The sequence below is a fragment of the Electrophorus electricus genome, chromosome 8, assembly GCF_013358815.1.
Source record: "Electrophorus electricus isolate fEleEle1 chromosome 8, fEleEle1.pri, whole genome shotgun sequence".
In the NCBI taxonomy this organism is placed as follows: Eukaryota; Metazoa; Chordata; class Actinopteri; order Gymnotiformes; family Gymnotidae; genus Electrophorus; species Electrophorus electricus.
This window is the reverse complement of record NC_049542.1, coordinates 24,138,592-24,152,330: the sequence shown is the minus strand read 5'-3', so window position 1 is coordinate 24,152,330 and position 13,739 is coordinate 24,138,592. Positions and strand designations below refer to the sequence as shown.

At 36.9% G+C, this 13,739-nt stretch overlaps 1 protein-coding gene across 2 annotated transcripts; it reads right to left on the bottom strand.

The window, feature by feature from the left end:
• Nucleotides 1-3,959: 3,959 nt before the first annotated feature.
• On the bottom strand, nt 3,960-13,283 carry LOC113583410 (sialidase-1-like). Of its 2 annotated transcripts, XM_035529200.1 has the most exons (7): nt 13,053-13,283; nt 10,986-11,107; nt 10,222-10,411; nt 9,828-10,090; nt 9,478-9,660; nt 4,724-4,943; nt 3,960-4,564 (listed from the first exon to the last, which is right to left on the bottom strand). In XM_035529200.1, the coding sequence occupies exons 2-7, from the start codon at nt 11,049-11,051 to the stop codon at nt 4,344-4,346; spliced, it is 1,143 nt and encodes a 380-aa protein (XP_035385093.1). In that variant the 5' UTR covers nt 11,052-11,107; nt 13,053-13,283; the 3' UTR covers nt 3,960-4,343. The 2 variants fall into 2 exon arrangements, with proteins under 2 accessions (XP_035385093.1, XP_035385094.1); XM_035529201.1 differs by lacking the exon at nt 10,986-11,107.
• Nucleotides 13,284-13,739: the final 456 nt, after the last annotated feature.

Genomic DNA, 13,739 nt, shown 5'->3' with positions numbered 1-13,739 from the left:
AAAAGTGTTGCAACCCTTGAAATCTAAAAATCTTTCAAAATGTTTTTTTTTTTTTTATATATTTAAATGCAAATAAATGTGTTATTTTATCTTAGAATCAGTTTCTTTATTAACTGGAATATGTTGATTGAATATGTCGAACATCTGCTCGACTTGAATGCACCATAAAGACACCATTTTAAAGTATTTTGGCAGGTTACAGTCTGTGACACCAAACAATTCAGTGCAATAAGCATGACAAACAGCAATACTCTAGTTACACATTAAAAAACCCTCAATCCTACTACAAGTTCCACCTAGAATCTGCCTGTGTGTTAGCCTGGAAATCTAACCTGTAAAGCATTTTAAAATATATATAAAAAAAATTATTTTAAAGCCAGGTAAAAATTGTTCTGTTGGACAAGAAATCATCTCAGTAGATTTACAGCAGGCTTTATAACATTGCCAGATAGTAATTTCCCCAGTCGTGAAAAATACAAATCAATTAGTCACCACGTCACTATTGATAAAAATACACAAACTCATTGTGATGCAGATGTAGGCTGAACTATTTGTAATGAAGAATATTCAAAGTATTGTTGGCTTGGTCCACAAATAAATGTGTTCATAACAGCAAAAAGAGCTAGATCAGAGATTGTTTGCATCACCACAAACAAATGCATTTTAAATGAAAGCCCGCAGAACCAAACAAAAATGTCCTTTTCAAATTCATACCTGAAGAGGATTCCAGGGAGTAACTTTACATTATAAAGCTGTTGTTGCAGCAAAACACGGCTCTATGAAGTGCTAGTCTGAAGAGACTGAATACTTTTGCAAGGAACTATATATATGCCCAAACCCACATCCCCATCTCTAACTTTCTCTGGAACCAGAGACTGAAAGAAAACATAGAGGGAATGTGGACGGTTAACACCACTGTGGTCCCAGTGTTGATAAGGCGACTATGGGGCTGTAACCCCTACGCTGGAGGAGTGGCTCCGACAGATTCCAGGAATGACATTACCAGTCTCAGTCAGGAAGATTGCATCACAGCCTCAGACTCCCTGGCCTGACTGTGATGAAAAAGGCACGAACACTTACTTTTAGTATTCAGAATTTTATATATATAAAATTTATATATAACACACACACACACACACACACACACACACACACACACACACACACACACACTTCCAAGTTTTGCCCGCTGGGAGTGACTTTTGTTCCAGCCATTATTTTTATTGCATACAAATATGCTCCTTGATTCTTGTTTGGACTGAGATCTAGTCTTTGACTGGGCCACTGTAGAACATTCACCTTTTTGTTGTTCCACCACTCATGTGTTGCTTTGGTCTTGTGCTTGGAAAAATTAATCTGCGGAAAGGTAAAGTTGCACCCAAGGTTTTTTAGCAGACTAAAATAGATCGTCTTGACATATCTCCCTGTATTTTGCACCATTTATCCACTCTTTAATTTTGACCAGATGTCCAGTCTCTTCTGGATAAAAGCATCCTCACAAAACGCTGTTGTTTCCTCCCTCGCACTTCACAAATTTTTAGGGGGTCGGGAAGTAGCATTTTGAAGTTGCCCAAAAACCCACCATTTTTGTCTCATCTGATCACAAAATCTTAGTGCATTTCCTTGCAATTGATCCAACAGTGCTCGATATCCCACTTGGATATTACTTTGTAGTCTTTTTGTGGTTTTGGCTATGTTAACTTTAACTCTAATTTTAACTTTATGGCCAGTTTCTCTAGAATACTCTTTGGTCTGTATTTTCACAACTTAAGGGGAGTGTTTATCCAGAAAAGGTGAACTCTTTTGGTAATTCACAGGTGAGGTGCATCGTAAGCCAATTTAGGACATCATTTGCGTAAACTTTGAGCTTCGACAGTACCGGATCCGAAAGCATATGAAAACATCTTAGTAATTTGTCACTGAATATTTTCTAGCATAAAAACAATATCACCTTATATTAACTAATTTTGAGGGACAGCCTTTTGAAATAAAATGATGATACACAAAATAAAAGTGTCATTTGAAATCCAGATGAATCTGACTTTTATTGAAGCTGAAAACTTAAAGGCACTGTGTACATATATATAATCCCTATATAGACAGGTATGTGTAATTGTTTTTGTTAGGTGACTTTACATTATGAATGGTTGTTACAGAGAAGTGGAAGTTGTGGTTTGTTGTGTTGAGGGTGTAAACAGAATGAATGTGCCATATTAACACCAAAGTGCCTGATGTTTTCATGAAGAAAATTGAGGATCTTACATCTCACACTTTTTGCATACTCACCGGTGCATTTGTCTCATCAAAACACAAACATCAAAGAGCTCACGAAGGCCTGCACACAACAGACAAATGATCCTCCGTGCTCTTTGATTTTTAAAGTGGATTTCAGAAATCTGAACTTCAGAAGGGAAAACCAGACATGACATGGGGGTGGAACAGGCCACAGCAGAACCGTTCTCCCTGACGTACAGCTGGGCAAGTGTGAAGGAAAAACAATCCCAACAAAGGCCAATATTATGGGGGGTTTTATGTCTTTGGGGACCCCAGACCTCACAGTTTAGAGCTATGCTGACATTTTTTTGGAAGGCTTCTAATGAGCTGTACTAGTGTGGTATCTTTTATTGTTATTACAGTTTAAGCAGTTGTTGGTTGGACAAAGGTTACAGTAGGCTTTTTTTTTTTTTTTGACATGATACTGATGATTTTATATGTGTGTGTGTGTGTGTGTGTGTCTGTATTTTAATAGTTGTATGTAAAACATGTGACTACAAGTAATAATAATAATTAAATAGCACCCTTCTCATACCCAAGGTCACTTTACAACGTTTACATTTATAGCATTTAGCAGACACTTTTATCCAAAGTGACAGTGGTAACTTGGTAATGGTGAGGCTTGAACCAGCAACTCTCTGATTACTAGTCCAGTACCTTAACTGCTGAGCTAAATTAATTAAATTAAATTAATTTAGCTCCGGTTTATTAATGTGCTAAATTAATACATGTAACACATTAAACACATTTAGCACATTAATTTATCAACTATTATCAAGAGAAAGGTGATAAAAATGTTGAGAGAAGTGGTGTTTTTTAAGATGAGATTTGAAAGAAGAAACTGTCCAGAGACAAAGAGATTATGATAAGGTGTTCCGTAGTTTTGGGGCCATGACATTAAAAGATCTGCCCCTACAGCAACCAAACTACATTTGGGGATGGAGAGTAGACCTACATCAGGAGACCTAAGAAGACCTAAGCCAGGCAGTATGAGTGTTGAAGTTCAGCTAAATAGGGAGGTGTAAGACCATGCAGAGCTTTGTATGTAAGCAGGTGGAGTCAGTGTAAATGATGCAGAATTGGGGTGATGCAGGCTGATGTTCTAACATGTAAGAGAATTCTAGCAGCTGAGTTTTGAACATATTGAAGTGAGTGGATAGTTCTGTTTGGAATGACAACCGAGCTGCAGTAATCAAGATGACAGGTGTTGAACGTGTGAACCAGTTTCAGCATCTTGTCTGGTGAGGATGGCCTAAATCTAGAAGAATTGTTGGGGTGAAAAATGGCATTTTTAACCAGTGACGATGTGGGATTCAAAAGGGGTGAGGAGTCAAAGTGTAAACCAAGTTTCAAACTGTGGATTTGGGTCTGACAAAGATACCATCCTGATTGAGTTTAAAATCAGAGAATTTGGAAATGATGGATTTAGATCCAATAAGTAAAACTTGTTTTGCCAGGATTAAAATTTAAATGACCATATTTACCATGCTACATTAGCCATCCCACTATTCCAAACAACCAGGCTAAGAACTGTAAGGATGCACAGAGCAACCATACATATCTGACAGTCAACAACTTAGAGTGATTAGGAACTTACACAACAAAGAAGCAACCAAAGTGTAGGTTAGTGGGATGAAAGCTTGCAGCAGGAAAGGAGGTGGTCAAGAACACACAGAGACATAAGCTACATGTTTTCACATGTAAATGTGTTCACATACAATTTTATTTTAAATTATTCATTCATCAAAAACATTTGAGGTCTTAGAATGTATCTCCTGATTAAGACACCGATATTCCCTTTTGAATGATCCAGTCTTACTATGTTACATACTTAAATAGTGTGTATAAAATAAAAATCCAAAATTCAGACTGAATCATATAAGATGGTATTCTAAAATGATTAAAAAACTAAACTCTTAATTTTAAAAATGTGTGCAAATACAAACAAAAAGAAAACTGACACCATATTTTCAATCATCCTGAAAATATCATGCAAAAACAACTTCATGAGCCTTGAATGTCCTCTACTATTTATTTTTTACCCAACATCCAAATTCATCTTCCCAGATCTATATGCCGCCATATAGGTTAATTTTTGCAAAAGACACAGACTCACAATAGTCTCTACGGCCCTTTTCATAGATGACAAAGATGTGTTTCCTATCCTCAGTATAGTCTCCTTTCAGGGATGTTATAGAGGAATAACCACTGGGTCCCTCCCAGATCTGTAGTATCTCATTTTCCCATGACCTACCATCAGTCAGAGACCAGCGTAGAGTGAGATTGACCCCTGAAGGAGAGAAATGAGAGAAGAAAATAACAAATGACAAATTTAGATTTTATTCCACACCTGCTTTTCACACATCCTAGTATATATGACTTTTGTAAGTTTTGAGACTCCTTCCTCCACCAATCCTCCTAACACCCCCCCCCCATCCCCAATACTCACTGAGGTGCGAGTTGGCTGGGTTGGTGAAGTATAGCACGCCCGCTTTCTGCAGGGCTCCAGCTGCCACTACAGGATCCACCAGCGTGTGGTCAAACACCAGCTCCTCCACGGGCAGTGTCTCTCCCCCGTCCAGACTCCGCACCACCATCCGGCATCGGCAGTGGTAATTGTTCTGGTTGCGCACGTTGACTGCAATGCTTCCATCTTCCAGCTCCACCGGCTACAGACAAGAGCAAGGGTACTTGGACACTAGAAGTTCGCTCTATATATATATATATATATATATATATATATATATATATATATATATATATATATATATATATATATATATATATATATATATATATATATATATCTTTTGCTTGAGTGAAAGCACTAAAGTATTTGATGATATCCTAATCAAATCTAATTTAGCATAGTACAACACAGTGCATCAATAAGCCATAAATCTCTGTAGAACAGTAACATTTGTGATGTCAAATATTTATCTTGTATTGTTGATGTCTAATAAGTAACGTATTTACAACAATAGCAGTAAAAATATGTAAAATCATTAATAAAACAATGTTAGTTGGGCCCGACGTAAAAACTGCGATGAAAAGAAAGCAATAAAAATAGCTCTCAAAAAAAAGTATTCCTGCTAATTAAAATTCAAAAGGTACTTCCTTTCCCCAAGAGCAATCATTGCTACCCTTTCCAGAAGATAATGTCTGTTTTGGATCACAAGTCGATAGTGTCAGAAGGCTGAATGTGCATTGTTACAACCACCTGAAATCAAGTGAGCAGGGTAGAAGCTATGACGTGCTTCACAGACTTTGGTGCAGTCCAGTGCAGATGTAGCTCACTAAAAAAATCTTCTATAGTCTATGTTAATCAATTATGAAATGAAGAAGTATCACGTTGATCGTCGAAGCTACACATGCTTCCCTAAAGATCCTTAGGGATCTAAGAGGTGTAGCTGAAATATCTCTTTGGATTAAAATTATTTAGAAATTCACTCTAACTGTTATCTGTTTTACTGATGAAGAACTTACCATGGGGGGGGGGGGGGGGGGGGGGCAATCATCAATAGACCAACATTCAGATGTTTACATTTAAAGTATTGATAGAACACTGCACTCTTGCTAATATACATGCCACGGGTTACACAATGTCAAACTCATATGACATTTTATAGCTCAAAGTTGTAGTTGTGCATCTTAAGATAGATTTACCATTTCTGTACAGATCCAACAGACAAATATATCAGACAGTTAGAAATATATCAGACAGGTGTACTGTGCTATGACCGGCTTCAGTCAGAGTGGGTATCACATTATTTTGTCCATTTCAGTCAATCCATGTTTCAAATAATTTTTATTGTTCTCAAATGTTGCTAACAACAGGTACATAAAGCTTCTTTTTGGTCCAGACAAATATCCAGAGTTTTATTGATAATTTAGTCAGTAAAGGTACTGGTTGATATGTTCCTACTATCATTTCCCCAGACCAAACTGGTTTTATTAAGGACAGATATGCCTTCTGCAATATCAGATGCTTGCTTAATGTTTATAATTTATAATTCCCCAACATGTGACGATCCAGAAATGTTTATATCAACGGGAAGGATTTTGACCTCATGGAATGGGGATACTGCTTCTGTGTTCCATTCTTCCACACATGTATCACACGGGACTAACAGATATTCTGAATACATTCCCTTCCAGTGGTCAACAAGACAGGACTTTCCATTGTGTTTTTTTTTACTCTGCCAATATTGAGCCTCTTGCTTTTGCACTGAGGTCCAGTGATAACACAGCAGGTATATTTAAGTACAACAGAGGGCGAGGGAAGAAAGTTTCACTTTGTGCCAACAACTTATTAATATGTGCCTCCAATCTACCCTCCTCCATCCCTGCCACACACTCAGTTCTCAATTCATTTAGCACCATATCTGGATACAAACTAAAGCTCTCACAAAGTGAATTATTCTAACCGATAAATCCCATTACGCATCATGCCACTTAAAATAGTACAGGAAAAATTCAAGTATTTAGTGGTTTATATCACAAACAAGTTTGGAAATCTTCTTTGCTGACCATAAACAAACAGATGGTCTTTGCTGCCATTATCTTATTCGCTAATGGGATAAACATTAGCTGCAATGGTAAACTCAGTCAAATGAATACCGTAAACTGTCCTATGTATTTCAGTCCCTACCCGTCTTCCCCCCAAAGCCATTTTTCTGAAGTTAGATACTTTATTTTTGGAATATATTTGGAACAAAAAGGCCATCAGATTATGCAAAACTATTACAACAATCAGAATCATTATTTGGCAATGGCCAAACATGCAGTTCAATTACTGGCAGCCAATCTACATGCTTTGCAATACTGGACCTGTTCCAATACTCTTCAGTTCCTCTCAGAATGATTACAAAAAGAAACCATCTCATGCTTTCCTTCCTCTTTACCTGCTCTTTTACATTTATCTCTGCACCAAAATATCTCCACCGACATTAACAATGAGTGGACGGAGCAGTCGTGACGGCAGCCGACCTCACCGGTACCATCTTGCATATAATATATTTTGTATATATATATAGATATATAGATATAGATATATATATAGATATAGATGTATATATAGATATAGATGTATATATAGATATATAGATATAGATATATATATATAGATATAGATGTATATATAGATATAGATGTATATATATATAGATGTATATATAGATATAGATATATATATAGATATAGATGTATATATAGATATAGATGTATATATAGATATAGATATAGATGTATATATAGATATATAGATGTATATATATATAGATATGGATGTATATATATATAGATGTATATATAGATATAGATATAGATGTATATATATATATAGATGTATATATATATATAGATATAGATATATATATAGATGTATATATATATATAGATGTATATATATAGATATAGATATATATATAGATATAGATGTATATATAGATATAGATGTATATATAGATATAGATATAGATGTATATATAGATATATAGATGTATATATATATAGATATGGATGTATATATATATAGATGTATATATAGATATAGATATAGATGTATATATATATATAGATATAGATGTATATATATATATATAGATATAGATATATATATAGATGTATATATATATATAGATGTATATATATAGATATAGATATATATATAGATATAGATGTATATATATATATATATATATATATATATGTATGTATATTTCCCTACACACCCCTGTTTCTTTTCCTCAGTTTGGACAGAGCACTCTCAAACCATTTCACTGCGAGTTATACTGTGTATGACTATGTAATAAACCAAACTTGAACTTGAACTTGAACAATGTTCTTGTTGAGAAATCAATAAAAATGTGGAAACAATTCAGAAGCTACCTTAATTTTAAGCTCTTCCCTTGTCTGAGTCGTTTACTCTGATGAATCTCTTTCCCTTTCCAATTTTAGACGAGATTTAATATCTGGGACAGATTAGGCAAAGAAACCTTAAAAGACTTTACGGCATCTTTGCATCCTTTGAATACTGAGTAGAAAAGTTCTCAATCCGTATTTTTTTCCCCCCATAATATCCATAAAATCACCACTAAATGTCACAGAAGTGCACAGATTTGCCAATAACAAAGTTCCGTCAACCCCAGAACGCACATCATTTGATGTGTTTGAACACTTCCACCAAGGAAAATGACACCCCTCAAAAATCACAGAGAGGGATGTTGACATGCAGCCCACTGAGGAAACAAATACTGTACTGAGTTTATTTACCCTCCAGCTGTACTAAACGTAGTATAATTTTATGCGACTTTACCATGTCTACTGGACTAATGCCAGCTTTAATAAATTCTACCCAGATCTGATCTTGTAGCTTTTGCAACTTTACAAGCAAGACAACTCATTTAGTTAAGGTGGAGACTCTTCATCCACCCCCACCCCTTATGTTTGGAGCAGAGACTTCCTTCTACATATTACCCTTTGAGCAAATCTGATGCACTCTTTAAAGCTCTTCTCTAAAATTTAAAACAACCCATCAGTCCTTTGATGGCTTTTCTTGAAATATGCGCTTATTTAAAGCTCGGAACCCTCCCCCGCGACGAGAGCGTATGTCTGCAGAGTTAAAAGGGTCATGTACTTGGTCTCTAGGTATTTCTGAGTCTTCATTCTAAACAAGGCCACACTTGATATACTGTGTATCTCTTGATCGTTTATTAATTCATGATTTATTTCAAATAAATAAATCTATTTATTTGAAATAAACCATGAATCAATAAACAATCAAATCTATTTATTTATTTGTTATTCTTGTTAATGTATTGGTTTATCTTAGTGAGCCATTCATCCAATAATTTATTAATTCATCTTTTTATTATTTTTGTGAGTGGTTTTTTTTTTTTTTTTGAGAAGTTAGGCTATGGAATGCATGCAAGAACCATACGGTCTGCTTCGCCCTTTGTTATGACAATGAAAAACAAACAATAAAAAGATATGATTTAAAAAAGAAAGTAGCACGTTAACAGAGAAGTGGAAGTAGTGGTTTATGTGGACACCATGGATACAGAATGAATGTGACATACCAACACCAAAAGACCTCATGTTTTACCCAGAATCTTATTTCATTCTATGGAGATATATTAAAGCCATAAAATATCAAAGAAAGATTATTTCTACGTTTGCCACCAGAAGCACAAGACACGTTACCTGGCACTCATCCGGGTTGAAGTCCAGGCTCTGTTTGGGCTGGTTGTAGGGGATGCTCTTGAGTGCTGCCCCGTTCCTCCAGGTTCGCCCGTGGTCGTCGCTCAGGATGCAGAAGACGCCATCGCCCTCAATGGAGCCGTGCCCACACACCACCAGACGGCCTTTAGCAGGTGGAAGGCGCTTCTGACATGGTTAACGTAGGCAGTTGTTCAAAACTTTCCATAATCAGAGTCAAAAAATAAAGTCCAAGCAAGACACTACTTCGGGAGAGATAAAAATTCACAGAAGGCACAGAAGTCAAAAGGAAGAGATGAGAAGACAAAGCCACCAAAAAGGGGGAGGGGTTGCACCTGAATCCCAAAGCCTGGTCCCGGGATGAAGCTCTTCACCCCCAGCTGGACGGAGAGGTTTCGTGGCGTGCTCCAGGTCAGGCCATCGTCCAGGCTCTCTACCAACATGGTGCTGGCGGGGCTGCAGTGGTAATTGTAGAAACAGATGGAGTAGATGAGCATCACGGCGCCCGTGTCTTCATCCACGACAACGGAGCCCAGGTTTGATCCATCCGTGTGGATACCATCATTCAGAAGGAACGAAGTAGGAGACCATGTGGCTCCTGGGCGTGGATCCAAAGGGGACAGAAGAGAAAGAGTGGTGTTGCAGAGGAAGGACTTCACTACTGTGAACACTACTGCATGAGTGGAACCAAACCGAATGGCTGGAAGTGACACATTAGGCACGGTGTACCTTTGTCTGTGGAGCGTCGCAGTGCGATGAATTTAGCCACCATGTCTCCTGAGGACGTCTTCCTGGCCTCTGCGAAGGCGAGCAGACTGCCACGCGTTGTAAAGGTGAGCAGGGGTATCCGGTATGTGTGGACCTCCCCAGCGTTGCCGCCTATCCATAACAGCTTCTCTTCGGTAATAATGGGATTAATCTAACATAGACAACAATGCAAGGCAAAGGGAAAAAAAAACAAAAAACCACACAATACAGTACAATTTCCACAATAACCATTTGAATTGTTGTGTAACATGACTGAACATGCAACAGTGAATGTACTCAGCATGATTCATCTTTGGTTACTGAAGGCAGCTGTGAAAATTTATGCAGGTAATATACAGAGAGCCTAGATGTGTTAATCCAACAAGGAACTAGAAATGAGGTGTTTTTTTGGCAGGGACTCTTAAAAGAGTACTTCCACAAGTACTGGGACTGTTTTGTCTCGTGACCAGGTTTTGAACTACCCGAAACTACTTTCTGTGCACACCAATTGTGAGTCTAATTCTCCTATTTTCCTTCAGTCTCTTCAACAGTACCTTAAAACAGAATAATTGAACAGTGCACTTTCTTTTCTTTTTACTCATGTTCTAGGGAAGTTCCTGATTGCTCTGGTTTATAGTAGTGTGGGTTCAGGACAGGTTCTACGTCTATAGTCGGTATAAATTAGACAAACAAAAACTCTTCCTGATTTAAATTGGTTAATATATATATATATATATATATATTACCTTTGCGTTGTCTGTGACGGCTAAGCAGACGAGAAAAACCGAAAGCAACACCCTAGGCAGTTGCATAGCCGCTTTGACTTCAGACTAGTCCTGCTGTTCTCTGCAAACACCACCTCTCCTGGCTGTGGATATAACTGCCGTGTTAAAACACATGACTTCTGGGTCATGTGTTTTAACACAGACAAGGTTTATAGCCCTGTCTAGTTTTTTGACTTGAACATAAAACCGCCTGTGTATTGAACTGTTCAGTGTATTTAATCACTTTTTTCTATTTATTTCAAGTATTCAAGTTCAAGTTTGGTTTATTTGTCACATACATAGTCATACACAGCATAACTCGCAGTGAAATGGTGGAGAGTGCTCTGTCCAAACTGAGGAAAAGAAAACAGGGGTGCATAGAGAAATATAGATATTCTATATATGTGAAATATATATATGCAAAGAGAAATATATATATTCTATGTATGTACAAAATATATTAACAATGTATGTACAATATATGTATATTATGATTATATACACAATGTACAAGGTTGTGTATATATGTACACGGATCACCAGCTACATTTGTGCCCTTTCGTGGAACTGCTGTTACTTTCTTGTAATGAGTAAGTAACCAAATCATCTTAGAAGAAAAGGTGTGTGCGGATCCTGGTACAGCTGACTGCTGTCAACACCTGGTATGTGTGTGTGTGTGTGTGTGTGTGTGTGTGTGTGTGTGTGTGTGTGTGTGTGTGTGTGTGTGTGTGTTTCAAAAACAGGCGATAGGTCAGGGCGGTAATGATCTGACTATGGCAGCAAACTTGTTCCTTGCGTTGCAGCTTTGTAAAAACATTCACAGACAATTCATTCATTTGTATTATTTGTATTTTTATGTTACTGAATAAAAACCAAATCTTTACTGCTTCATGTTAAAACTTTAGAATTTTCTTGTGCTTTGTCTCTCAGGTCATGTGCAGCACTTCCATGAGATAAATAAATGGGGGGGAAAAAAATAAAAAATGTAATGTTGATTTTATCATATATTAAAAATGAGTAAAAGATCTACAAAATGCATGAATTATAATAAATATTATAGATAATATGAATATTCCTAAAGCAATGTACAATTATAACTGAATACAACTTGAGCAACTGAGGTTTAAGAGCCTTGCTCAGGGGCCCAAAAGAGACAACCTGGCGGTGGAGGGGCTTGAACTTTATGATAACATGGCGAGTATCTTAACCACTTAGCTATCACTTAAAGTATTAAAAAATATAAAGGATTTTTAAAGAACATCCATCCCTGAATGTCATGTCACTGGTGTTACCATATAAAACATTCTGAAATAATCCAGAGTCCCTAAGAAGTTCTTCCTGGGTCAAGAATCAGTAGGAGGCGGGACTATTGCAAAGAGTGCATTGTAAATCCACTGATGGAATATTTACATGCATTTAATAATCCCATAACTACAGAAAATCAAATTTTTTCAGTAATCAGTGGTAGTGATTAGCATTGGTAGCTCGGTGGTTAGGGTACTGCCAAGTTCCCACTGTTGGGCCCCAAAGCAAAGCCCTTAACCCTCAATTACTCAAGTTGTACTCAGTCATAATTGTAAGTCCCTTTGAAAAGCGGCAGGTTTACATGAATCAGTTAATAATTTCTACTTTGCAACCAGCCAATAATTATAGATGGCACCGATCTGATACACGTATCGGAATCGGAATCGGGCCAATATCAGCAAAAATGCTGGATCAGATGTCAGTGGAGAAATTTTTAAGGAAACCGATCCGGTACAATCACAAATCCAGCCTGAAAATAGTACAGGAGCACAGCAGGGCTACTTTGGGCTAGTCTGGGCTAGACTGTTTTGTACAGTCATGCCAATAAACCATCTTGACTTCGCTTGAGCTCAGATGAGAAGAGATCATAAGGCCGCGGAAGAACTATCACACATCTGCTTTGCTAGCCTTCTCAATACTTTCAGAAACACTCTTACGGTGATTTATGCATCTACGGAACATTAGTAGCTGTGTGACCCAGCTTGGTGTGGTAGGTGTAGAAAATAAACGAGCCATTCAGCGTACCTTTCAGAGTGCCCTCAGCGTGTCAGTGTAGTTGCATGTGGGCTCCCCACTCCTGACCAGCGACCAGCAGAATTAAACGCAGGAGGCGCTTGTTGAGAAAAGGATAGTTTGTCTTTGCGTCAACATAGAGAAATCTGTATAAAATGCAGCAATGCACACTATTAATAACCTTTAAAAAACGAAGATCCATGTTGTCCAATAAAATGGGTCCATGGTTACAAAAAAAAAATAAAAAAATGATGCGGCAGGAAGTTTGATATCTACGTCACGTCAATCTGTGGGATTATTGGCTGGTTGCAAAGTAGAAATTATTAACTGATTCATGTAAACCTGGAGGTTTCCCATTTCTGAATACCCAAGTGTACGTAAACGCGTCGATCACATTACTGACAAAAAAAACAACTTTAACAGAAAAAAAAAATCACATTTTTATGAGCTGTGCTGTCAGTCAAATCTTGTTTTAACTGTGTAATACAACAGTACATATAAGACTGAGTTAATTTTCTAGTTGTTGACTGTTCCAAAACCTTTAGTACTCATGTACTGTGTGAAATTTTGTCAGACTGTATGTTTCTTTTTTTTTAATTAGCCAATAATAACTGTTGTAATCAGTTATTGTTATCTGTATTATCATTCAAATGATTTAACAGAAAAATAAATACCAATTACTTTAAGATAATTTACTGT

Excerpts from the sequence above, each read along its gene's own strand:
- LOC113583410 (XM_035529200.1), bottom strand. The coding sequence starts at position 11,051 with ATGCAACTGCCTAGGGTGTTGCTTTCGGTTTTTCTCGTCTGCTTAGCC. Across the intron at positions 9,661-9,827 it reads GACCAGGCTTTGGGATTCAG|AAGCGCCTTCCACCTGCTAA; the intron begins GTGCAACCCCTC and ends TAACCATGTCAG. Across the intron at positions 4,944-9,477 it reads TCAACCCGGATGAGTGCCAG|CCGGTGGAGCTGGAAGATGG; the intron begins GTAACGTGTCTT and ends TCTTGTCTGTAG.